The 27,352-nt window shown below is 43.3% G+C and overlaps 1 protein-coding gene across 1 annotated transcript in view; it reads left to right on the forward strand.

Moving 5' to 3' along the window:
• FLT3 (fms related receptor tyrosine kinase 3) overlaps window positions 1-27,352 on the forward strand; it is an 82,279-nt gene that overhangs the window by 44,677 nt on the left and 10,250 nt on the right. Inside the window, exons 7-20 of the mRNA XM_081083621.1 lie at window positions 1,122-1,261; window positions 1,357-1,510; window positions 2,706-2,874; window positions 9,765-9,868; window positions 10,549-10,651; window positions 10,928-11,106; window positions 11,860-11,966; window positions 12,072-12,204; window positions 12,294-12,398; window positions 17,279-17,389; window positions 18,485-18,638; window positions 20,741-20,823; window positions 21,433-21,560; window positions 26,669-26,791. Coding sequence (XP_080939747.1) covers window positions 1,122-1,261; window positions 1,357-1,510; window positions 2,706-2,874; window positions 9,765-9,868; window positions 10,549-10,651; window positions 10,928-11,106; window positions 11,860-11,966; window positions 12,072-12,204; window positions 12,294-12,398; window positions 17,279-17,389; window positions 18,485-18,638; window positions 20,741-20,823; window positions 21,433-21,560; window positions 26,669-26,791 — 1,793 coding nt within the window. The remainder of the gene's footprint in view (window positions 1-1,121; window positions 1,262-1,356; window positions 1,511-2,705; window positions 2,875-9,764; window positions 9,869-10,548; window positions 10,652-10,927; window positions 11,107-11,859; window positions 11,967-12,071; window positions 12,205-12,293; window positions 12,399-17,278; window positions 17,390-18,484; window positions 18,639-20,740; window positions 20,824-21,432; window positions 21,561-26,668; window positions 26,792-27,352) is intronic.

Consider the following 27,352-nt stretch of genomic DNA (forward strand, 5'->3'; position numbering starts at 1 on the left):
ATGTTCTGCTTACTACCGTTTCATTACACAGTATGCACAATGATCTGTTGTTTCTGTCGACAATCCCATACATCTCGGTCCATATGTCTTGAAAGGGCTGGCTACTGCTACTTCCACTTCCTTTATCATTCAATCTTGCTTTTTTATTTTTTTGATTCTCCATCACAAAGCTGCAAAAATAAATAAATATAAATTATGGTGTTTTTTATAAAAGGTTGATAGGTTTCTTACCTATTAACTTTTTGCAGTGTTGTTGCACTGACTCCTGGTGCAAAACAATGCAAAGATAGTATGTATAACCAACAAATATATGGTGCTGTAATCAATTATCCGACACGCAGAATGTCTCGTCGAGCACTGTTGCGCTGTATATCTTTTTCTTCTAACCCTCCCACTCCTGTCTCCTAACGAACATGGCGATCAAGTGCGTCCGTTTGCCGAATGCACCCGAACGCACGGGAAGCTTACCCGAGGCACATGTTGACAATAACGAGGCCGTTTCCAGAATTGGGCATTTTGTCACTCGAGTAAAAATAAAATGTCATGAGTAAAGATTAATCTCTTTATAGTGCAATTCTTAACCTTTTTATATTAATGTCAATATTGGAACAATGTATCTTGGATGTTTTCACTATGTATCTTTGCTACGCAACACCGATGTACATGTTTACATCCGGTTTTAGAATTGCATTATTGATCATGAGTAATGTGAATAATAATATTACGCTAGTGATGTCCAACTCTGGCCGTTGCGAGAGACAAATATTTGAATTATGCAATTTTTTGTCTCCGTCGATGCGTGCCACCCAAAATGAGTTCGCGTGTCACCTCTGACACGTGTGTCATAGGTTCACTGTCACTGGTTTAGGTAGTCATTCAACTTCAGAAATTTTATGTGCCCTTTATACCACTTTAAATGTAATATTATGGATTCTGTAAATGCTACAAGATTTAACAAAAACTAAATATTTTAAATTATTAGTTTTTAAAGATTAATAATATAATAAAAGATTCATGACGTTTGCGATGATGTTAAAACTTTATTCTTCAGAACATTTGGCATATACTTTGCGATGAGTAAAAATCACTTTTTTCTTACTTGGGATGTTTTCTTCTTCTAGATCTAAACCAGACTCCTCGGAACACACTGCCACAATTATTTCTTAAAGTGGGGGAACCCTTGTGGCTCAGGTGCAAAGCTGTTCATGTAAACCATGGATTTGGGCTCACCTGGGAGTTAGAAAATCAAGCACTGGAGGAGGTAATATGACGCGTTTGCATTCTGAAAATGCTGAAACAGCCGACTGATAGTCCAGGTTAAAATCATTAAATCTATTTTGTTTTATTAAAACCTAGGGCAACTACTTTGAGATGAGTACCTATTCCACAAACAGAACTATGATACGGATTCTGTTTGCTTTTGTATCATCAGTGGGAAGAAACGACACTGGATATTACACTTGTTCCTCTTCCAAGCATCCCAGTCAGTCAGCTTTGGTTACCATCGTAGGTAATGCAGGCTGCGCATGCAACCTTTATTCATATTTTTAGTTGCTTTGGTGTGGACTGTGAGGTATGTGCTGTGAATTTTGATTTCAATATAATTTTAGTGTCAAAAGCTGAGAAAGACACTGAGTCAGAATAACTTTGCAAACATAAGCTTCCTTTTCCAGTGAAGCCCGACTGAAGGTCACTGCCTTCGTAATTGCCTCATTGTACTATGACCATCTGTTTGTGGATTTTGTTTTCCAGTAGAAGTTCCTAAAGGACAGGAGTAACTCCTCCTATCCTTGTAGTCCCAGGACTGGACGAGAGCCTGACACAAAACAGGCAGTTGATAAATGCTTGTTCTAAGGACTGAGAGGGCAGTGAACAATGAGGGATCTGGACAAGCACCTACCTGCGTTGAAATTTGGGTGAAAGATGGAGGATTTGAAAATAATCATGCTTTTTAAGTAATTTCAGATTAGGTGGCAGCTTCAGCTGTAACGAACAGGCTAAGAAATGAAATGATTCTCTCATCACACTGATAAGGAAGTATTCTACAGGGAAGCCTTGTGAATATTGGTGGCTAGCTGCAGGGGTGGACAAACTTTTTGACTCGAGGGCCACAATGGGTTCTTAAACTGGACCGGAGGGCCGGAACGAAAGCATGGATGGAGTGTTTGTGTGAACTAATATAAATTCAAAGTAAACATCATTACATAAAAGGGTATGGTCTTTTTTTTTTTTTTTTTTAGTTTTATTCATTTCAAACAGGCCGGATCTGGCCCGCGGGCCGTAGTTTGCCCATGGCTGTGCTAGACTGCTCTTTCACTTGTGCCCTGAGGTTACTTTTTGTAGTATGTGTCACTGAGAGAGCCGTGTGACTGAGGACCCCTACTCTGTACATGGTTGGCTGGGCTGGGGGAGCCCTTTTAACCTTTTGAAATTGTCTGCAAAAATCTATAGGTTTATTAATACATTTGGGGAGGGAGAGACTCAATTATTTACATTCAATTCTTAGATGAATCTTAATTCTGGAAGGGGATGAGCTCGGGCTTATAACGGGATAGGTCTCCTGTATTTCTTAGACTAGCGAATCTAACCTGCAGCATGAATTTTCTTGCATTAAATTGATGAATAAAAATGTATTTATCTTCCCCATATATTTCCATAAATGTTTGGTTGGTGTTTGTTTTTTTTTTTTGTTTTTTTTTTTACAGAAAAGGGATTTATACACGCTTCCAAAACAAATGAAGAGTATGAAATTGACCAGTATGAAGAGTTCTGTTTTTCTGTCAGGTTTAAAGCATACCCACAAATCAGATGTACGTGGACCTTCTCTAGAAAATCATTTCCTTGTGAACAAAGTGGCCTTGATGATGGGTACAGGTGAGATGACACAGCTCCAGGTCTCGGCATCATCTTCACACACCTCTTTTGTTGCCCCAGCAGAAGAGTGGTTTTGTGTCGTGAATTGGTATATTATTGAGTTGACACTGAAGACAGCACATGTGCAGACACAGTAACAGAGAATTTTATAGTCAGTTCAGATAGTGTAACCCACTGCATGAAAAATGGAATGATTCTGGCTGGTGTGGTTCAGTGGTTGAGCATCGACCCATGCACCAAGAGGTTGCCAGTTCGATTCCTGGTCAGGGCACATGCCCAGGTTGCAGGCCGATCCACAGTGGGAAGTGTGCAGGAGGCAGCCAATGGATAATGCTTTCTCTCATCATTGAGGTTTCTATCTCTCTCTCTCCCTCTCCTTCCCCCCTTTCTCTCTAAAATCAATAAAAACATTTTTTTAAAAGAAAAATGGAAAGAATCCTATTTGCGCAAGGTTCCGTGGCATTTTCTGAGTCACCAGATTGTTACTTCCTATTTGAGAGTGCATGCTGCAGTGAGCACACAACGCTCCCTCCACACGTTTGCAGAGGATTGAGGAAGTAAAGCCCTTCAAAACAGGAAAACATCACCTATCACTGTATTGGTTTGTCTTCAGAAAATCGGTGCAGAAATTGCTCAATAATCAATGCTAAAGGATTTTTACAACTGTACTTGGGGTTCTCTTATGGGAGGAATTCTTCATTCCTTTTTTGGAAAACAAAGATCTTTTTTTCCCTTTGTCTTTTCTATAGCTATGACACCTTTTATCTCGTGAAAGGAATCCTATGCAACTTGGTTTCAGACTAGACTGTGACCGAGAGGCACTCTGTTCTGAGGTCTGTGCCCTGACTGATGACCAGTCCCCTAACTCAGGGCCTCTCACCAGCAGTGCTGCTGACATCTTGGGCTGGTAATAATTACTCTGGGGGCCTCTCCTGTGCGTTGTGGAGTGTTTAACAGCATCCCTGGCCTCCACCCACTGGATGTCCGGAGCACCCCCCCCCCCCCCAATTGTGACAACCAAAATTATCTCCAGACATTGCCACACACCCCTAGTGAGGAAAACATTGCCGGGGTTAAGAAACACTGCCTTAGAGGGATCACCTCATTGTCATAAGCCCTTATTCTGAATCATCAAACATGAAAGTAGGAGGTCGGGAGTCAGCCCCTCTCCTAGTTGAATTGACTACCACAGGCCTGTGTTCAAAGGCTCTCAGAGCTTTGACTCTCCCCTCCCTCTGTGTTGTGGCCCAGTGTCAGGAGCACTTGACACTATGGAATTCTCTTTTAACCCAATTCAAAGAGATAAAAATACCAGTTCCGTTTAGTTCAACGAATATTTCCTTATTATCCTCTTGATGGGCTTGATTCTGTGTGGGGCTGCAAGGGTGAATAAGGTAATGCTTCCCTCTCCCTCCCCCTCAGTCTTACACAGGCACTTGTAAGTGCCAGAGGCCACCTGGGAGATCACTGCTACTGTGCTGGGGGACATCAGGTACAACCTCTTAAGATTTGATTAGAGGACCATGTTTCTGATATATGGGTCACGGGCCAATTAGTAGGCTAGTTAATTTGATTTCACTCCATGATCACAGTCTGCATTCCTGACCCCAAGTAATTATAACTACTCAGCAAAGTGAATGAATCAGCGCTCGTCCTGATTCCCATAGTGTGTTGTACCTCTCATTTGACATGACCTGGTGATGTAGTCAAGCTCTCTGTGTATTGAATTTCACCATTGAGTATATAAGCCCCATAAGGGATAGGTTCTCTGTCATTTCTCTATCCTTGTATAATGCCTCCTTCAGTCAAGGGGGGTTTAATGAATGAATTGTTGTCACCCCTGGAAAGCAACTCAAAGTGCATAACCTGGGCCAAAGATGTATCAGTGCATCCTTTTTGCATGGCAAGGACCCCATACATGCACTTACCACAACAGTGTTCAATTTATTTTAAAAAGTTATTGAAGAACTATAGTGTTTGTTGGTGACAATGATGCACCAGGGATGATGGGCTACTTAATACAAATACATAGGGAAGATGGCGCCTCCTTCTTCCTGAAAAAGGTGGTCAAAATATTGCATAAAAATGAACAACAAAAATGTCAGTACTAGTGCTCTAAATGTCTTTTGCTGTTCACATGAGTCTCTGTTTTGAGATAAGCCATGAGATAAGACTAAATTGTAATGAGTTCTTTTCAACTTTTTATCATAAAATGTTTCAAATTTGCCAGTAAACTCAAAGGATAGTACAGTAAGCATCCTTTTCCCACCACCTAGATTCAACAGTTTAGTCAAACTGAATTTTGTTGTGAAGTACAGTATTTAGTGTTGTAAGAGCTGATACAAGTGCTTATATGTAACTGAAAGGTTTATGTTAAAACTTCACTCCTGAAAAAGCTTTGGTGTGGTCATAGTGTGTGTGCCAGAAGTCTCTCAGCTTCCCTACCTTCACAGCTTCGTTTCTCCAATTTACTTCCTCAAATATTACCCCGCGGCCGATTAGGGCTTGCCTGGATGTGTTTACACTTTACTAAATTGTAACTTTCCAGTGGTCCTGATAGCCTGGTCTTGAGAAAAGGTTCTAGGACATTTCATCTGTTTGTTTGCATAATTTCTTATCTCTATAGACTGAATTATAAACAAACCTACCTTAGCTGTTCTTACTTTCATGATTAAAAAAACCAACAACCCCAAATTATTAGAATTTTACAATTATTTAATAAATTCCTCTGAAAGACTCTACTTAGACCGCCGCAGAAACTTCTGTTGGAGGAAGACAGGATCGCCCACTTCCTGACCCATGTCTTTCTGCGCTGGTCAAGCCACCTCAGTCCTGCCACCTCAGTCCTGCCAGCTCTCGGCTCTCCGGTTTCAGAGGCGCGCAGCTTCCCTAGAGCCCATTTTATTATTCTCTGCATTCTGATTTGACTTTGATAATCTCTTGTTCTTTGAGTAAAACACTTTTGACTGTATTGTCAAATGACTCCCTGAGCCACTAGAAAGAGCCTGCCCTTTTTCAACTCCCTCAAGGTGCTAAATGGAAAATAAAAATGTCCTGCATGTTGGCTGTACAGAGGGGAAAACCCTTTCATAGCCGTAATGAGAATACATCTCCTTAGTCACCAAGATATGATGTCAGTGTAAATTCCAATTCACTCAACTCCCGCCTCAGGCCAGCTGACCATTTTAGAAAAACACCAGGGGAAAGAGGAAGCCGTGAATATCTCTCCGTCACCTAGTCGGTTAGTCCCTTTGGAATTTCCAGGAAGGGTCAGTGACGCAGCTGTTTCAGTTGCTAGGATTGGCTGTCTTAAACAGAAGTACAGGCAGCTTGAAATGACCTGGATATTCAGGCTGTTTAGATCACTTTCCTACCTGGAAGCGTGAGAACATTTGAGATGATATGTGCTTGACACCATGGCCAGTGATACTCAATAAAGGTAGCACAAAAGCCTGAGGAGGGAAAGAGTTCACAAAACATCTTGCTGTGGGTAGCATGACAATCAATAGTTGTGTCGGTAATTTCTTTTTCTATCACATTGATGGGTGCTTTTGGCATGGTCCCTGGCTAACCACATGGCTTCTTGTTTTTTTTTTTTTAATCTCTTCTTATTCCTTTTCAGGGCCTTGGCTATTGTCCAGTGAGAATTACATTTCCCCTTATAGAGGCTCACATCTTTCTCTTCTTGGACCACATAACTCTGTCTCCCTAAAGGCTGGAAATCACACATTTACTTTTCTCCCTGGTGTTATAGTTTGGCTTTTCTCCAATCGTTCTACCACTTCCGCTTCATCAGTCATGCCCTTCTTGTTGTCCAGAAGTAGGCCAGGATAAGAAATTCCCTTTTTACTTCTTTTTAAAAATTTATTGTTAAATCACAGTTGATATACAATATTATATTGGTTTCAGGTGTACATTAGTGATTCGACATTTATATGCCTTACGAACGGATCACCACAATAAATCTAAGTACCCATCTGATACCATACATAGCTATTACTTATCATTGATTCTATTTCTTGTGCTGTACTTTACATACCTGTGACTTATTTTGTAACTAGTAATTTGTACTTCTTAATCTCCTTCCCCCTTTTCACCTGTCCTCCCACCCTCTTTTTTAAAAAATTGAATTTTAGAGAATAGAAGGGAAAGGGAGAGAGAAAAAAACATTGTTGTTCCACTTACTTATGCATTCATTGGTTGGTTTTTGTACGTGCCCTGACTGGATATTGAAGCCTATACCTTATATCAGGATGACGCTCTAACCAATGAGCCACGTGGCCAGGGCTATTCCTACTCCATTTTTACTTCTTCAGCCTTCTTGTTACCAAGGCAGACAAAAAACTTGTTAAATGCTCATAGAGCAATGAATTCTATCATCGCTAGACAAAGTCAGAATTGCCTTATAGTTGTGGAGTTAGGGATGCACAACATTGAAGTCATGGGCTCATAGCTGCTCAAAAGTTGCCAACTGTGCAATTTGAATCTTGCACCAATTGGTGTTCTAGTCCCTCCTTCATCTCCATATCCAATCAAACACCTGCTTTCTCTTTTTTTCCGGGTGCATCTTGGATTTGCTCTTTCCTCTCCTTTCCCATTTTCCCTACCTTAGGCAACACTGATCTTTTCATGCTCTGTTCAAGTCTGAACTTTTACTTCTCTCCTAGCACTTCCCACATTATACTAGTACTGTAACTGCTTATTGACTTGCCTGCCTTCACCACCAAACTGCAAATTCTGTGAGAACAGAAATCTATTTTTTCTAACTCACTGTTGTGTTTCTGATTCCTCCCACAAATAGGCTCTACCAATGATGGTAGAATGAATGAATAAATGCATGAATGAATGAATGAACGAATGAATGAATTCCTGGGTTACAACACTGCCTCCAGATTTCATTCCAATAAAATTTTCCGACTGCCATCAGTCTAAATTAGGTACTGTCCCTGATAATTCTCCCCTGCTCAGGATCCATAGCATCTTCTGCTTTCTCTCTCAGATCTAAATAATTCAGCTGGGTTTTCAAGTCCTTCATCACTGGCTTTCCCCTACCCATTTAGCCTTCTTTCACCCCCTCTCCCCTCACATTTCAACAAGCACCTCTGCTCAGTCCATTGGCCTCCCCATTACTCTCCTTTAATAAGGCCGTATGAATTCCCATCTTATCTCTAAGTCCTGCCCTTTCCTCCTCATTGGATGTCTGTGCTTAATGCCCTCTCGTTAAAACGAACTCATCTGGCCCTAGCTGGTTTGGCTCAGTGGATAGAGCTTCAGCCTGCAGACAAACGGGTCCCGGGTTCAATTTTGGTCAGGGGCAAGTACCTCGGTTGTAGGCTCCTGACCCTGGTCAGGGGCATGCAGGAGGCAACCAATTGATGTGTCTCTCTCACATCGGTGTTGCTCTCTGTCTCTCTCTCTCCCTTCCTCTCTCTCTCTAAAAATCAATGGAAAAAATATTCTCGGGTGAGGATTAAAAACAAACAAAAAAACACCTAATTTATCTTTGAAGACCTAGCTCAAGTCCCACTTCTATAAAGCCATTGGAACTTGGCTTATCTATACTGTCTTCTGATCAGTTCATCTTCTCTTGGCCTTATTTTATTGTTTAATGTTATAACTATTCTGTTTATGTAGGTTTTGTCCATCTACCTGTATATGATATATTTGAGGACAAGAGCCATATTTTATATGTTTTTTTGCATCCTATATGTCTCCTAGTTTATGGCTGGCCTCCACTCCGGGTCTTCCTGTTTACATTTCTACCCTACCCCTATGTAGTCTTTTAAAAAAAGACAAACAACAAAAACTTCAAGTAGTCTGTATAGAGGAAGCCTCATTAAATAACGTCTGAGAAAGCCTTGGATTTTTTTAATCTAAGGAAAACTTTATTTCTGTGAACAAACCTTCATTTTATTAATTTTTAAAATTGATTTTAGGGAGAGGGGAAGAGAGAGAAAGAGAGAGAGAGAGAGAGAGAGAGAGAGAGAGAGAGAGAAAGGAAGAGATGTTGATTTGTTGTTCCACCTATTTATGCATTCATTGGTTGTTTCTTATATGTGCCTTGACCAGAGATTGAACATGCCACCTTGGTGTATACAGAAGATGCTCTAAGCAACTGAGCTACCCGGCCAGGGCCTGAACTTTCTTTTATCTTGTCAATGCATGAAGGCATATTCACCACTATCCCTACCTTTCCTACACTATCCTACATCCCACTACAATAGCCAGCATCCTATACACATGGTAGACATGGTGGATAACCCCCAAGATCAAGTTATCCATGTCAAAATGTGTTGAGTGCTTGATGAGCACTCCAAGTGGATACTAGAGCCTGCTGAGACTGCCCAAAGATTTTGTACAAACGCAGTTGATGTGAGCCCTCATCACTGTTAATTACTATTTAAGTTAAGGGTTCTTCATAGGTCTTGCTTTGGACCAATGCTAGAGAGCCATTCTTTTAGGAAGTAAGAGAGTTACAAGCTCCTCTACCTACAGAGGTTTTCCATATTTCTGGGAAGTTGGACTAGTCCAGAATGTGTGGAACAGTAGGGTTGGGAACCTTCTTGTCTCTCTGAGGAGCCCAGTCTAGATCAGTGTGTCTCAACTTTTAATTTGCATATGAACCACATTAAAATACAGACTCTGAGTCAGTAGGTTCCGTTGGGGCCTGAGATTTTGTATTTCTAACAAGCTCCCAGGTAATACAGGTGCTGATGCTGCCTGTCCACGGACCCCACTGTGAGTAGCAATAGCCTAGTATACAGACACCTGCTTGTCCATTGAACTTTAGAGAGTGTCTCAAGGGAGTTCCCTCCCATGCACACCATCATTCGTTTCAGCATCTCCTGTAAGAATTGGGCTAAGTCTGTTTTTAATTCTTTTCCAAACAGCATATCTAAGTTTTGCAACCACAAACACCAGCCAGGAGAATACACCTTCCATGCAGAAAATGACGATGCCCAGTTCACAAAAATGTTCACGCTAAATATAAGAAGTAAGTTAAATTATTAAGAAATTTAATTTAAGTCTTATAACTCCTTAACTACTTATTAACTATGACCAGAAAGAGCTAAGTAATGGTTTAGAAACAATGCTGTAAGACTTTTTATATACTGAAGCAATTTGAAATTTTACTTTCGTGCCTACTGGCTTCATTTATACATATTTCTCTTTCTGTGTTCATCCTTTGAAGCTAAGAGACTTATTCCATGTCTGTAAATGTGTTTAATGTTGTGACTATTGACTTTAGTACTTTGAAAGATCATGTTAAGGAAAGGCTGAAAGTCATATTACCTGCCACTTCCTTGTTTTAATAATTTTTGTTTCTCTGATCTATGAAAAGACGGGAATACATTTTATTGGATTTTTTGCAGATGCTTCTGAAGCTAAAAATCGTTTTGAGGTGTTCACGTATTTAAAAGTATACACCTTAGCTCTCTATGGAGCCTAGCAATGGGGAAGTGGTGTTCTGCAGGTCAGCGTAGGGCTGCCTCTGCAGAAGGTTACATGCCTGGGAAAGAGGGAACAAGCAGAGGTCTTGCATCATTCTGCATGAGACACCTCCCAGAAGCACAAACTTCTCAGAGTAAAGGGGCAGCCTATATCAAACTGACTTTGAAACCATTTGGAAAGTACTATACTACATGAGCCTATTTTTCATGTTATTCTCTACAGGGAAACCTCACGTGCTGGCCAATGCATCAGATGCATCTTGTTCCTCAGATGGATATCCATTACCATCTTGGACCTGGAAGAAGTGTTCAGACAAGTCTCCCAAGTAATAAAGACTCTGGTATCTCTTACATTGGAAGAACATGAAACACACTCTCCCTGACATATTGGTTCTCTCTCATGAATACAGTTCAAGAAGAAATGGCTAAGTGTTTAAAATGCTTACCTTCTGAGTCCACCATAATTCTACATGGTCGTAGATTATGTCTGATAACTTATGATAGAGGAATCTCTTTTTGAGCTCACGAGAGAAACCATGACTTCCAGTCTGAGGACAGCCCCACCTATCTAACCTACTTCTCTGTCTGCCATTTCTTTTTAGCTGCACAGAAGAAATCACAGAAGGAATTTGGAATAGAAAGGCTAACAGAAAAGTATTTGGACAGTGGATAACGAGAAGTACACTGAACATGAGTGAGGCCATCAAAGGGTCCCTGGTGAAGTGCTGTGCGTACAATTCCCTGGGCACATCTTGTGAAACAATCCACTTAGGCTCACCAGGTACACAGCAGCCGCTACTGTAACAAACCACCTCCAGGAATTCCCCACTAGGAGTTAGTGCCAGTTCATTTTTATTGGGGGAATTTTTCAAGAACCTATAGGCTCAGCATGTGATGCAAGGCGGCTTTCTGAGTCAGGCAGGAATCCCCAGTGAACGCACACCGCTGCGTAGTTCAGGGGCAGAGTGACTGTTGTGTCAGGTTATTAAGACCAGGAGTGATGTAGGTAGAACCATCAATTCCCAGAACAGTGAATATCTCCTGAAAGACCCAATTTTAGAAAAATAGATTTAGTAATTTGGAGCGGCTACCATTTTCCCTTTTGCTTAATCTCCTTATTTGCCCTTAGCTTGCTGTTTTATAATTTTTAGTTTTGTTTTTTAAAGCCATCCTAAGTTAATCTTGAAATCCGGCTGCCTACACTTACCATGCAGAATCGCCAGCATCCTTTAATGAAGTTTTCCATATTCATACAATAGAATGTCTTCAGTATCTTTTTTTAATCTGACTTGTCTATCCCGTGGGTTTAAATAGATGTAATTCTTACAATCCTAAGAATGGGTTCAGGATCACGTACAATTTTCTAGGAAGGAAACTATTCCTTTATACTACCGTCGCCTGATTTTCCATGGGGAGTGGAATATTTGCAGGAGCGTGTAAGCTAGCAAATCCTGGTAACTCAAGCAGGATGCATGAGATCACGATGAGCGTTCACTGTCATGTCAATCAGGAATCCTAAACTTTTTTGTTGCAGGACCCTTCCATCTCTTCCAGGACAACATCTCATTCTATGCCACCATTGGACTCTGTGTCCCCTTCATGGCCGTTTTAACCATGCTCATTTGTCACAAGTACAAAAAGGTAAAAAATCCTACCCCGAACCCCCAACTCAAAGGGAAATGTTTATCATGGTTTCCTAGTTCTGAAGATCTGCCTGTTACTAACAGACTCATTTCATCTCTGAAGCAATATAGGTATGAAAGCCAACTGCAGATGGTACAGGTGACTGGTTCTTTGGATAATGAGTACTTCTACATTGATTTCAGAGAATATGAATATGATCTCAAATGGGAGTTTCCAAGAGAAAATTTAGAATTTGGTAAGAATCAAATGTTCCAGATGTTTCCATAGCATTTCATTTCTGTGGGAAAATCTTGAACTTGTATTCATTCACCATTTCTCTTGCAGGGAAGGTGCTAGGATCAGGTGCTTTTGGGAAAGTGATGAACGCAACAGCTTATGGAATTAGTAAAACAGAAGTCTCCATCCAGGTTGCTGTCAAAATGCTGAAAGGTACAGTGGAATGATAGCCACAGAGATGGGTGGTACAGGCTCCACCTCCTCTTCTCTTTCCCATCTTTTTTTGTGGGTACTGCTCGCCATTCTTCAAAGCTGAAAAGGAAGTGAGTCCGGGTTAATATCAACCAAATCATGAATATAAAATGCAAGCCAGAATCCAAAACTCCACCTCTTCTTCCTCTTCTCTTTGTTTAGTTTTTTTATTTTTTTTGGGGGGGGGGATGGGAGGGGTGGGAAAGCTTCGGTATTTGGGAATACTGTTGCTACAGGCATATGTCATTTCTGCCATTTTGACATAGACTCTGGGGAGAAGAGCAAAGTGGAACACTCTGTATCGTTTCTCACTCCTTACTCTATCCACTCGCATCTGGCTCACACCTTCACCCCTCCCCTTAGTCTTGCTCACTTGGCAAGATCCCTTGCCCACCCACCCCCTGGCTTTTGCTAAGGTGGTCAGTGACCTCCAATGAACTAAAGTCTATTGGGCGTTTTTCAGTCCTCATGTGACTTGAATTTTTAATAAACAGGCAGGATTGACTTTTCTCCATCTTTAAATGCCTTTTTTCCTTTGGTTTCCATGTCACCATTTTTCCTGGTTTCCTCCTACTTGCGGACTGCTTCACAGTCCTTTGCTGGCTGTCTTCTGCCCAGTTCTTTATGTGGTGTTCTGGAAGGCTCGCTCCTGAGTCCCCTTCCATTTTCCCTCCACGTGCTCACCACAGGCCGTCTCAACCACACCTGGGACTTTACCCTTACACCAGTGTTCTCATGGCCGCATCTTTCTTCTAAGCTTCAGGATCATGTGTCCAAATACTTGGCTGTCTCAAAAGTCCCTTTAATTCATCTCATCCAGACTGAACTCCTCCAACCCTCCCCACACAATTGGGCAAACCAGAAACCTAGGCCTCATCCTTGAAACTATCCCCATTCTAACACCCAGAAGCTATTCCCACCAGGTTTCTGCTTAGTGTCTTTCAGCCCATCCTCTCTCTTATCTTTATCACCACCATCCTAGTCCAGCTTCATCTCTTCTGAATAACCGCCATGGCTTTCCAAGCAGCTACCCGATATGCACTCCTGCTTCCTTTCAGATTCTCCATGCCGAAGCCCAAGTGATGGTTATGAAACGCAAAGCAGACCTTGTCATTTTCCTACCTCACATTTCCAGTTGCTTTCAATTACTCTTAAAATACACTACACAGTCCTGCATGGTTTGGCATCTGCTCACCGCTCCACCCTGAACTCTCGGCCTTCTTTCAGTTCCTCCGGAGCCCAGTGCCCCCTCCCATCCCAGAGCCTTGCCCAGGCTGAGCCTCTCTGCTCACCCTTCCCCTTCCACATTGTGCTTGCCCACTCCTCCTGCAGATCTCGGCTTAAATATCACTTCCTCAGGAAACTTTCTCTCACACCAAAGATGAGATCAAGTTTCTTGCTAGATGCTGTCCTAGATCTCTGTAGACACCCCCCCTCCCACACACACACATAGAATTTATCACAATATGTAATGATGTCTATGTTTAATTACACAATTAATGTCTCATGTGCCACATTAGTCTGCATGCCTTACGAGGGCCGGGTCTGCATCTGTTTGCTGTGGCCTTTTTATTCTTTCAATATAAAATGTTCTCTCTACTTCCTCACTGTGCAGTCACCTGGTTAATTCCTGTTTTTCCTCAGTCTCAACATAGACGTTTGGTGTCCCTTCCCTCTCCCTTCGAAGGCTAGGCTCAGTGTCCCTCTGGTGTGACCCCACAGCACCCTTACATTCATTTGCTGTATTGCATTTATCATACTACTAGAGGCCTGGTGCATGAAATTTGTGTACGGGTAGGGTTCCTTGGCCTGGCCAGTGATCAGGGTCGATCAGGTTCCCTGCCTCCCGGCCTCCCTGCCTCCTCCTTGCCCCCCTCCCTCAGCACCCTGCCACTGGTCGCCTGCCATGTTTCGCGCCGCCCCCCTGGTGGTCAGTGCACATCATAGTGAGCGATCAAACTACCAGTCTCTTGATCGAACTCCCGAGGGGACAATTTGCATGTTAGCCTTTTATTATATAGGATATTGTAATTGTTTGTTCATGTCTTCCTTTTCCAGGAGACTCTAAGCTCCAGGAAGGCAGGGGCTGTGTCTTGTCTATCATTTATTCCCCCAGTGCTTGACACATGCTTCATACACAGTAGGCACTCCATAAATATTTGTTCAATGAATGAATGAATGTTAAGTAATAGTTATGAAAGTGCTTTGAAAAAGTTAAGCATGCCATAAAATGTATTATTTTGGTTATGAGGAATAAGACACAAATATTCAAAAGCCACACGTCCCTGTACAACCTGAAGCAGAAGAAAACATGAGGTTCTAGTGGGCCAGAATGCACAAGTGAAGGATTTCATGCCCCAGACAAGATGTTGGCAATAAGACTGCCCTGGCAGCACTGATGCTCTGGAAAAGACATCATAAAGGCTAGGATGTCCTCCAGGACAAAATAGTATCTAATAAAATAGACCTGGAACTATCTAATACAACCTTCATTGAATGTAAAGAAAAGTAACTATGTTTATAAGAAATCATAAATTAATAGAGGGATGAGTGCCTGGTGCCTAGAACTTGCAGAGGGAAGTCCAAAGATCCTGCCGTTGCCTCTAAGGCTCCGGCACCCACCTGGGCCAGGGTGCCCTGACCAGCTGGCATTTCAGCCTCAGTGAGACAAGACCTTTGAGTTCCGCAGTAACTACCCTCATGCTGTCATCTAAGCAAAACTATGAGTACAGACTATCTAGACTTTTCTCCAGGGAGAGAATGCATAGACCAGTGGTTACATTGTAGCCTATTCACCAGTTATATTTCTCATTATTAATTAACTAGAGGCCCGGTGCACAAAAATTTGTGCACTCGGGGGGGGGGGGGGGTCCCTCAGCCCGGCCTGTGCCCTCTCGCAGTCTGGGACCCCTTAGGAGATAACGCCCTGCTGGCTTAGGCCTGCTCGGGGGTGGCAGAGGGCAGGCCCAATCCCTAGGTGCAGCCCCTGGTTGGACTCAGAGCAGGGCTGATTGGGGAGTTGGGGCGCTGCCCCCTGTCATGCACAGAGCAGGGCGGATTGGGAGGTTGCGATGCCACCCTCAGTCACGCTCAGGGTAGGGCCGATTGGGGGGTTGGGGCGCTGCCCCCTGTCACACACAGAGCAGGGCCCATCAGGGGGGTTGGGGCTCTGTACCCTGTCATGCACAGAGCAGGGCCCATCAGGGGGTTGGGGAGATCCCCCCTGTCACGCACAGAGCAGGGCCCATCAGGGGGTTGAGGAGCTCCCCCCGTCACTCACAGAGTAGGGCCGATAGGGGAGTTGGGGCACCACCCCCTGTCACACACAGAGCAGGGCGGATCAGGGGGTTGAGGTGCCGCACCCTGTCACACTCAGGGCAGGGCCGATGGGGAGGTTATGGTTCTACCCCGTCACACACAGAGCAGGGCCCGTGTGTGTGTGTGTGGGGGGGGGGGGGGCGCCTTCCCCTGTCACACACAGAGCAGGGCTGATCAGGGGCTTGGGGCACCTTCCCCTGTCACGAACAGAGCAGGGAGGATAGGGAGGTTGTGGCCCTGCCCCCTGTCACACACAGAGCCGCAGGGTGATCAGGGGGTTTGGGCGCTGCCCCCTGTCACGCTGATCCCGGTGGCGGGAGGCATCGCGGCTCCACTGATCCTGGTGCTGGGAGGCATATTACCCTTTTACTATATAGAATAGAGGCCTGGTGCATGGGTGGGGGCCAGCTGGTTTGCCCTGAAGGGTGTCCTGGATCAGGGTGGGGGTCCCCACTGGGGTGCCTGGCCAGCCTGGGTGAGGGGATGATGGCTGTTTGCAGCTGGTCACACACCCTTCAGGGTGGGGGTCTCCACTGGGGTGCCTGGCCAGTCTGGGTGAGGGGCTGAGCGCTGTTTTCAGGCTGGCGGATGACTGAAGCTCCCAACTGCTCCTTTTTTTCTTTTTTCTTTTTTTATTCTGGGCCAGCTTTAGCTCTGGCTCCAGCTCTGAGGCCTCTGCTGCTGAAAGCAGGTATCTGGTTTGTTTGGGTTCTACAATTAAAACACTGTATCAACTCCAGCTCTGAGATTCCGGCTGGCTGAAAGCAGGTTTCTGGGGTTTTGCTTAGCTTCTATATTTGTAACAATGTTTCAAACTGCAGGCTCAGAGGCCTGCAAGGCAGGCGGGGAACGTTGGAGTCCTCCGTCACTGAAGCAAGCAAGCCTCATGTTAGCTTCAAGCTGCCTGGCTGCCGGCCACCATCTTGGCTGGCAGTTAATTTGCATATTGCCCTGATTAGCCAATGGGAAGGGTAGCAGATGTATGGCTAATTACCATGTTTCTCTTTTATTAGATAGGATGAGTCTCTTGAGAATTTGGTTAGTGGGAATTGGTCCTTTTGACCTTCTCAATATTGGGTCCACTTACAAATTTAAGGTTGTAGACCTGGGTGCCAACAACTAGAGCCAACCACCTTCGCTGACATTCCTAGGTTGTTTCTCTATGAATTCAACAAATTTAGGAGGCAAAAAAAAAGCAAAGTTTTTCCCTTCAGCATATGTATTAACTTCTGTGAAGGAAAAGCTATTTATTATTATTTTGTTTTATTTTGATTTTTGAGAGTCAGTATTAAGGATTTTTATTTTGGTAGAGGAACATCCAATAGAAAGGCACATTATTAAATTCAACTTTGAAGTTATTGTAATTTTTGAACTTGTCGTAAAACACAGGGATTATTCAAAATTTATGTAGTAGTTTACATATTTTAAAAATTTTTATGCAAATCTACTCTGAACTGAGGAGAGTTTTAACTTATTAAATGACCTAAAATTCCTGTTTTACGTTGATGTTCTTCCATTGGCAGAGAAAGCAGACAGCTCTGAAAGAGAAGCTCTCATGTCTGAACTCAAAATGATGACTCAGCTGGGGAACCACGAAAATATTGTGAATCTGCTGGGGGCGTGCACACAGTCAGGTAATCAATTTCCCCTCAAAACTCCTAATCAAACACAGGTTAGCCTGAGGACAAAGAGGAAATTCCTTCTCATGTTTCCTCTTTTCTCAGTCACAGGGAGGTCCTCAAACCCAGGTGGAGTGAGACATGAGTAAGCAGATGGGTCAGTAGAGGATGCCTCTCATTCTTGAGATATGCCCCAAGATTCTAACCCACTTAAAAACACTCACCACACCGCAGGTACATTCTGTGGGTTCTCCCTCTACCTTTTCTCCCGCTGTGAAGGACTGCCGAGCTTGGCCACTGCCCCAGTGGGTTGCTTCAAAGAAGCACAGCCAAGATGGGATTTCAAACTTTATTTTCCTAGAATTCAGTGGAACACGCACTCCTGATTCTTTCACTTCTGCCTAGCAATACCCAAACCATGTGTCCCAGGGTCATTTTTTCTGGGACAGCTGGCATGGGACTGGGTCAAAAAGAAGAGCGAAATGGAACTCGGAGAGGATTAGAGATAGTTCCCCTCTTCAGGAAAACCATCATTCAGCATACTAGTATATTTACCAAGTGCTCATCATGCAGCGGACATATTTGCAATTGCAAACTGGAGAATCTAGGTGGACGGTGGTTATTGGTGAGGCTGCATGTACAAGGCCCCAAGTGGAAGGCAAGAAGGCACTATTTTACAAAGGAGTTTGAGTGAAAGCTGAAATTGATTTTAAAGTATAAGAAGAGCCGAAACCGGTTTGGCTCAGTGGATAGAGCGTCGGCCTGCGGACTGAAGGGTCCCGGGTTCGATTCCGGTCAAGGGCATGTACCTCGATTGCGGGCACATCCCCAGTGGGAGATGTGCAGGAGGCAGTTGATCGATGTTTCTCTCCCATCGATGTTTCTAACTCTCTATCTCTCTCTCCCTTCCTCTCTGTAAAGAATCAATAAAATATATTAAAAAAAATAAAAATAAAGTATAAGAAGAGATAGGCTCAGAAAAAGTTGTACTCTCCCAAAATCAGGGGAGAAGTGAGCTCTCACAGAGTATAATATGTTCCCTGCTACACAGACATTTGGAAAAATTCCTGGGTGTTTGTCTACCTACAATTAAAACTGTCACTATTTCAGGGCCAGTTTACTTGATTTTTGAATATTGTTGCTATGGTGATCTTCTCAACTATCTAAGAAGTAAAAGAGAAAAATTTCACAGAACATGGACGGAGATTTTCAAGGAACACAATTTCAGTTTTTACCCCCCTTTCCAGTCACATCCAAATTCCAGGTAAGAGAATAGGTCAAGGTTTCCTGGTTATGCATTCTAGGACGCATACAAAGTATGATGGTTAAACACCTTCCCCTCCTCCCCCCCCCCCCCCCCCCACACACACACACACACACACACACAGACTCAGCTGGCTTCTACAGGCCACACTCCAGCATTGTGGAGTCTGTGGGTCCTAAGACCTAGAAAAGTCACTTATCTTTGATAGAGTTTCCCTGTTGATTTGAAACAATGGAGCCTTTCCTTCATTACAGCCACTGTAGCTGAGCCAGTCTCTGTCCACCTGTGCCTAAATCACACCTGATACACATATTTAGTTTTGGGAACGGTGAGTTATTCAATCCTCCTTGCCCTCTGGTTAACTTGTAAGTATTGGTAAAAGAATGAACACATTTCCAAAGTCCTGGGCATGTTTGAAGAGGTCCCGGGGGAGTATTGCACAAAAGAGCTCTAACCTCATAAATTGGATTTAAAAAAATAAGCTAGGTCCACTGACATAATGTGATGGGGACAGAGTAAAGCTGTGGTAACATTTGTCTCAGTGCTCTGCGTTGCGTATTCCTCCACCCGTGGGAATCCTGACTCCCGGCACTGGCACAGTCCTTGTTTTGGAGTGCATGGACGAGGGCTGCAGAAGTGTTGTGGGATGCTTGCCCTTATTCTTGGAAATGTCTTGCTGATTGCTTGAACATCGTAGCTCCATAACACCGTTCTCTGAATGAGTTCACAGGCATTGTGGTGGAATCATTCCTGGATCCACAGTGCTTTCCTACTTCCCTGCGTATGTGAAAGCTCTCCATTGTCCGAAGGGCACATTTGTCAGAGGCTTTTAACATTACTGGGGGACTTTTGGAGGGTGCTTTTGAGATCAAGCTTTGTTTTCTTAGCAGATGTTTCGGTGCAGGCCTTTGGCTTTCTAAGGTCTGAGACAACCCAGCGTCAAAAGCTGTAAGGCCCCACAGAGATCCCCGCGTACGTCTTTAACCCTTTACCGATTTATGCCGGTCACACGAGTCCTCCCTTTTATACTCACTTCTCAGATCATATTCTAAAACTGAGACAATTCTCATGTCACCCGCATTCTAGAACAGAGTTGGTCCTACTGAGTCAGATGTGTGTGACCAGCAGTCCCTGGTTAGTAACAACCAAGGCTGGTGAACTCAGTGCCTTTGATTCAGTCTGTCACTAGGTTATGAAATGCACTGAAACAGTTACTTTTGGAATATTTGTGGCCTGAACACTTTAAGCCATTTTCAAAGATATGGAAACTATAAGTTGGGGTAAACTTGTATGCTGGAATAAATTGAATCATTGTCTGTATATAATACATAGAAAGTTCCTCAGTGAAGAGTTCTATATACCATAAAAGAGATCTGCATTATTACTATTTATTAATTTCACAAGAAAAGGAAACAAGCGTTGCAAAGGTCACCTGGAAAAAAGGAGGATGGTAGAAATTGTAACGTTCCCTGAAGAAGATCTGTGTTACTTGAGCTGTCACAGGGAGAGGGAGCCTAAGGTGCAGGCGCACTCTTTACTAGCTCCATGATTCAGCAAATCATCTTCATCTCACCAAGGTTAAGTTTTTTTGGTTAATCCTCACCTGAGGATACTTTTTCCAATGCTTTTCAGAGAGAGTGGTGGGGAGGGAAGGAGGAAGGAAAAGAGGGAGGGGAGTTGGAAGGAGAGGCGGGGGTGGGGGAGGGGGGGAGGTGAGCGAGACACATTGACTGGTTGCCTCCTGCACACGACCCCGACTGGGAATCAAACCCACGACCTATACACTGAGCAACACCGGCAAGGGAAAACCTAAGTGTTCTTTTATAAAATGTGACTTTGACGCCAGCTTGTAGACTTGTGGTAAGGATTGAGTGAAGTCATCTTTGAACTGTGACTCCATGATACCAAACCCACTCTTCCCCCAGTTAGACCGGCTCAATTACACAGATGTTTTTAATTCCATAAAAAGTGGACAAGTTGATGCTGTGCTTTTAATTTAAAAGCCCGTTTATAATTAGAATTAATTTCTTTGATGAATTGTATTTTTAAAAAGTGTCTACTCGGAAGAACATAAATAATGAAATAACAATTTTTTTAAATAGTATGCCTGGTTCACAAGAAGTTCACATACACCAGGACACAGACCATATCTCAGGGTTCAATGGGAATTCCTTTCAACCCAAAGGTAATATTTTATTCTGATTAGTAGCACTTAAAAATAGAAATGGATAAATGAGTTCTGTTATCTTTTTTTAAAAAATGTGTAGATGCAAAAGCATATTTTACATTGCTACTGTTATCTACAGGCTCTATGAATGTATATTTGCTTTAAAAGTAGTTAAAAAACAGTTTATGTATTGTGAATTTTATGTCAATATTTAACTAATAAACACTGGGAGCTATTTATTTGGTCAGATTATTCTTTTTAAAGACATAAATTAATTAGAGTCATGCCATTACCTGGTAAGTGGAAAAGATGCTGAGTTCTGGAGTCAGGCAGAGTTGGGTTAATCTCTGGTTCCTTTATTTTCTGGCTGGATGACTTTGGATAATTTATTTAACCATCCAAGTCACAATTTTCTCATTTGTAAAATGGGCCAAATGATACTTCCCTCATCAGACTATTAAAAGGATCAAATGGAAAACATTAAGTATACAATATGGCTCCTAAAATGGGCTGCCTTGCTAGTCTTGGCACCTCACCTAACTGTGGCCTTAATAACCTCCTCATAGAGATTTACTAAGGCAACTTCTTAGAGTTTTGGCAGAAATGAGGACCGGTTCTATTTTACAGATGAAGTTGAGTATGAAAACCAAAAAAGGTTGGAGGAAGAAGAGGACCTGAATGTACTTACATTTGAAGATCTTCTTTGTTTTGCTTATCAAGTTGCCAAAGGAATGGAATTTCTGGAATTCAAGTCGGTAAGCTTGTTAAAGAAGAAATTAACAATAACAAAAGATAATTTTGAAAAAGATGTACTTTTTTTTCTTGTTTAACTTTTATCCCTTAGTCTTGTCACCTGTTGAAATCATCTAGAATGTTATCTGGCTCTTGGCTAATCTATATATATAAAAGGCTAATATGCTAAGTGTCCCTCCCACCATCTGACCAGTCGCTATGATGTGCACTGACCATCAGGGGGCAGACACTCAACGCAGAAGCTGCCTTGACGTGCATTTGCCATTTACAGAGAAACGGCACCGCGGACCTGGTACTGACAAAGCAACGCTTGGCTTCCCCCAAGTGGGACACAGGCCCCGCCACCACCCCATAGTGACAGCCCACCAAATCACAGCCAATGCTGCCGAGACCCCATGGCACAAAATGCAGCCCACAGCCCAACCCAGCCCAGCCCAGCCCAGAAATGGTGGTTGTGGGCACTGAGTAATGATATCACATATCAATACCCAGCTTCCTCTCCCTAGCTACTAACCTCCTTGCAGTTTCTTCTGCCCAGTTTCTTCTATAACTTGCTTTATAGCCAGGTGGAAACATTTACACTTTAACCAAATGTCTGTGAAGCGTTTTCCCATGCCTCATCTCATTTGATCCTCACAGAAGTCCTGGAGTAGGTATATAGGAGACTTGGTGGAATCCTATTTTCTTTTTATTATCCAGAAAATGGAGATTTAGAAAGCTTAGAAACTTGACCTAACTGAAAAGAAGTAAGAAATGGTGTACCTCGAAAATGACTTCAGGTTTTCTCACTGTGCAGAATATAGTCAAACCCTTTGTTCTCCCTGCATGATCTACAATAATAATCTGCTTCATGTTGATATTTACTGCTGTGTCGCTGACAGTTTCCTGAAAGGGAAGTTGGGGTGCTTCACTGGGCTGGAAAAAGTTTAGCCACATTAGAAAGCAAGTCTAATTAAACAAGTTTATTCTATATCTATAAAAGGTTAAGTTGACTCGTGCATGTGCGATACATATAAAGCTCTCGCTGGTGCCAGTTGCATATGTGTGTTTCCATTTATCATTGTCGATCATGAATTTGGTTGACACTTCTATTATAGAGAAAGGGCGAATAGTGATATTAAAATATTTCTTCTAATTACTTTCCTTTCAATGTGCACGAATTCATGCACCAGGCCACTAGTTATAGTACAAAGGCTCAGGAGCCCTTCTTAGATAATGGTTATTATAACTCTCCCAGGCTACCCTGACATGTCCAGACAGGAAGTCCTCAGGAATCCCTCCTCACAACAAGGTGTAGCAGTGTTGGTCCTTTCTTACACACTTCAGGTTGTCAGGCCGTGCCTTACACATGGGCCCTTGACCCAGGGGGTGAGAGGCTCAAACACAGAGTTCCCTGCTCTCTAAGCCAGCCACCCTGGGTGCCTTTGTCCATTTCGCAGCATCCTGCTATGGGCAGCAGCCCTGGAGACCTACCTACTACCTCCTTCGCTACTAACCCATGATCCTTCAGGGCTATGAGGAGAAGGCCCTGGAGCCTGCCTCCAACCATGGCCTCTACCTCAATTTTGTGATCTTTCTATAACTGCCTTTCAAGCCTGCTGTTCCCTGACAATTCAAGTGTCTCCTGCCTACAAGCAGATTTAAGCCATTTCTTCAGCTACTTTCTGTCCTCATTTGCTTGCCTTCCATTATCTTCTCTTTATTTCCCAAACTTTTTTCCTCTTTTTTTTTTTTGAGCCTTTTATTTTCTTCCTCCCTCTCTCCTCCACTTTCCTCCCTTTGACTCCTTTCTCCTCTTTCTCCCTGAGTTTGGAGAGAATAATTTCATCTATATTTTTCCTTTAAAAAAAAAGTCTCTAATACAATGTTACATGTCAGTTACATCTCAATTTTTAAAAAGAGTAACATGAAATAAACCAATAGCTTGGAAGACTAGAAAAAATTCTATTCATAATAGCAACTAAACCTATAAAACATCTTTTTTTTTTTTAAATATATTTTATTGATTTTTTACAGAGAGAAAGGGAGAGAGATAGAGAGTTAGAAACATCGACGAGAGAGAAACATCGATCAGCTGCCTCCTGCACATCTCCTACTGGGGATGTGCCCGCAACCCAGGTACATGCCCTTGACCGGAATCGAACCTGGGACCTTTCAGTCCACAGGCGGAAGCTCCATCCACTGAGCCAAACCGGTTTCGGCAACCTATAAAACATCTTAAGATAAACATAAGAAACATCCTATGTAATAAAAGCCTAATATGCTAAGTGTCCGGTCCACGGTTTGGCCATTCAACCAATCAAAGTGTAATATGCTAATGATATGCTAAGGCTACTCAACCGCTTGCTATGACATGCACTGACCACCAGGAGGCAGACAGTTGACTGGTCAATCAGTCACTATGACGCATTGACCACCAGGGGGCAGACAGTCCACCAGTTGACCAGTCACTATGATGTGCAATGACCACCAGAGGGCAGATGCTCCAACTGGTAGGTTAGCTTGCTGCTGGGCTCTGGCCAGTCAGGACCGAGTGAGATGGGCTGGACACGCCCTGGAGTCCTCCTGCAGTTCCTCCCCAGCTGGCCAACCTCCCGCATTTCTCCCTGGCCCCAATCGTGCACTGGAGGGGTTCCTCGGCCTGGCCTGTGCCCTCTCACAATCCAGGACCCCTCGGGATTTGGAGAGCCAGTTTCAGCCCAATTCCACAGAGAGAGCGCTGCTCAGCCAGAACCCGGGCTCACAGCTGGCAAGCGCAGCGGTGGTGGCCAGAGCCTCTCTTGCCTCCATGGCAGTCGGACATCCTCTGAGGGCTCCTGGACTGCAAGAGGGTGCAGGCGGGTTGAGGGACCCCCCCCCCCAAGTGCACGAATGTCGTGCACCAGGCCTCTAGTCTTTATATGAAAGAAACCTGTGAAACTTTACTAAAGGGCAAAAAACAAACTCCAGATAAATTAGTTCTGCTATATTCATAGGAGACAATTAATGTTTAAAGGGAAAGTCAATTTTCTCCAAATTAATCTGTATATAGGGGTGGGCAAAAGTAGGTTTACAGTTGTTCATATGTGAAGCGACATGCAGGTTATGATTATTACAATAGCCTCATTAACTATGTGTTATAAGTACTCACAACTGTAGACCTACTTTTGCCCACCCTGTATTTAGCACAACCTCAATTAGAAGTGCAAAGATTTTTCCCCCCTCGGGGATATTAAAAGTACTTATTACCTTCTTTTCTCTGCTTTTCCAAATTTGGACATCCTTGCTCAATAGTTTTTAAAAATTACTTTCGCACCGTATTTTCTTGCCCTTCATCTCTGAGGTACATTCTTCTCTTCATCTTCCTTCCTGCTGTTGGATTCCCTTTGTCCGAGTTTTGTTATCTGTGTAGTTCACCTGCACGTCGACAGCTTTCACAGGGATCTTTGTAGATGCTGGAGGGTTATCCACCTGGATCGTCTGGCCTGGTTGGCTGTCTGTAATTAAGTAAATACTCAAACTGCTCACAACTGGAAGTCAAGGAGCACTGCTTTTCCCCTCTGGGCTTGTAGTAAGAATGTTTTGAAGAATATTCAGTATCTTAGGCCCTCTTCCCTCATTTTCCCTGTAGGCCTTCCCCTGAACCACGATGGCACTGTCTCCTGTCTTTGTCCCTCTCCACTCTCTGTGACACCCTCAAACATTGCTTGAGCACTGGCTAGTGCTAAGCACTCTGCTAAGTGCTGAGATAAAATCAGAGCTCATCACTGTTAGGGGTGAGAGAGACCAGGAGTCAGGCAAATCAGTGCTTATGTTGGAGCATGATGAATACTGTGTTCTAGTAAAACCTGGGAACACAGGCCAGGGACAGGCACAGTCAGGCCTGAGGGAGGGAAGGCGGTGCAGAAAAGCTTTTCTGAATGAAGACCAGCAGGGAACATGGGATGAGGTCAGAATATGGAATCAGAGGGAGTTTGTTGAGAAAGATTGTGGGTTTAAACATGTTGAATGTGAGATTCTTTGGGCAAAAAAGTAGACACTTGGCTATGCCTCTCTAGAGCTCAAGGGAACTGTTTGGGTTGGAACTAGAGATCTGGGGGCTGGTGGTTGCATCCCTGGGTTTGGACGAAGTGGCTCAGGGGAGAATGTGGAACCACCGGAGCAGTGGGAAGGAAACGGGTGAGTGACCTGCAGAGCTCACAGAAGGAAGGCCCTGGAGGAGGGCCCGACAGCAGTACCACATTCCCGGGGAGGTCAGATCAACTCTCGGCTGGATTGGCGCTGTGCAGGTCATCTCTGGGCTTAGCTAGAGCAGCCTGGGCAGACCATTGGGAGGTGGGAGGTAGGAGGTGGGAGGTGGGCTGCAGGGGTTTGGTGGGGAAGTGGGTGAAATGTAAATGGAGCCTGCAAGTGGACAGCACTCCCAGAAAACTGGGTAGGAAGGAAGGAGAGCTACAGGAATTTGAGTCTTTATGGCTTTTGCTTTTATTTTTTAAGTTATTGCAGACAGACCTTTGGACCTTTGCTACTAGTGCCCTGTTCCTTTAAAAATTTTCCTTCTTAATTTTCTTGACAAAGCATTTGGATTAAAGTTATATCATATTTTAATTCAGGGATTTTTTTTTTCTAATTCCACTACAGTCAACCTTCCCAAGCTTATTTTTAGTATTCTTTTCCGAATGTTTTCTTTGAGGTTACTCCATTTTATTGCCAAAGCCATTTCCAGTCAGAAAAGTGATTGTTTCTCCATCACTGCAATAAGAGTGCTGGAAGACAGCTCTGAAAATCCCTTTGGGAGCTCAGCAGAGGGCTGCGTTGTGTCTCTTATTTATAGCAAGATACGACATCGACTACGTTTGATCTCCTTTCTAAGAACCCATCCCCTCTGGCCTCTGAGAATGTTCCATAAGCAGCACAATGTCTGCAGCCACAGTAGCTGGAGATTCGGGCCCTGGGTTCACCAGCTGACTTGGTTACACTTCATGGTGACTGCTCATGACCCAGCAAAGATAAGACACCGCGTGAACTATGCATGCTTTCATCTGTGACTCCTGCTGAACTCAAAGCCAGAAGAAAGGTTGCCGCTGTGAGACGGCACCATGGCAGATAACTCCCATGTCATTCCTTACAGTGTGTCCACAGAGACCTGGCAGCCAGGAATGTGCTGGTGACCCGTGGGAAAGTGGTGAAGATATGCGATTTTGGATTGGCTCGAGATATTATGAGTGATTCCAACTACGTTATCAGGGGCAACGTGAGACTGCTTTTCTTACACGTTTTTCTTCCGTTATTTTGTGTTTTGTCATTGTCATGGTGAACATGTACACTCACTGCAGTGTTGATTAATATCCAAATGTGTCCTTAGAGCAGTTTGCTTTCTTATGCTGAACAAATTTTCTGCAGCTTCAGGGAATATTTCATCTGTAATAAAGTTGGAGCAAAACAGCAACACATCTATCCTGGGGCTTGTCAGAATAGGTCAGTTAGGGACCTTTGAGTGCAAGCCACACTGAACAACAAATCTCATTACTTGCATTTATTTCAGTTCCCTTAACTATAAAGTGACTGTTGAGTTACGTTTCCAATGATGGGAATAACTAATAGTTACAATAAAGTACTTAATGTAAATCAAATATTAAATATAAATTTCTATAAGGCACAATATGTAAGTTAAGTATTAGTTAATGAATACTTTCCATCCTATTACTATTACACAGGGAAACCTAGACTATGACTAAATCTACTTGTTTAAAAAACTGAGGACAGGTGTGTTATTTATAAGAAAAGTATTAGAAATACTAGATGAAAACACTGA

Source organism: Myotis nattereri, assembly GCF_964212035.1.
Source record: "Myotis nattereri genome assembly, chromosome: 2".
Lineage (NCBI taxonomy): Eukaryota > Metazoa > Chordata > Mammalia > Chiroptera > Vespertilionidae > Myotis > Myotis nattereri.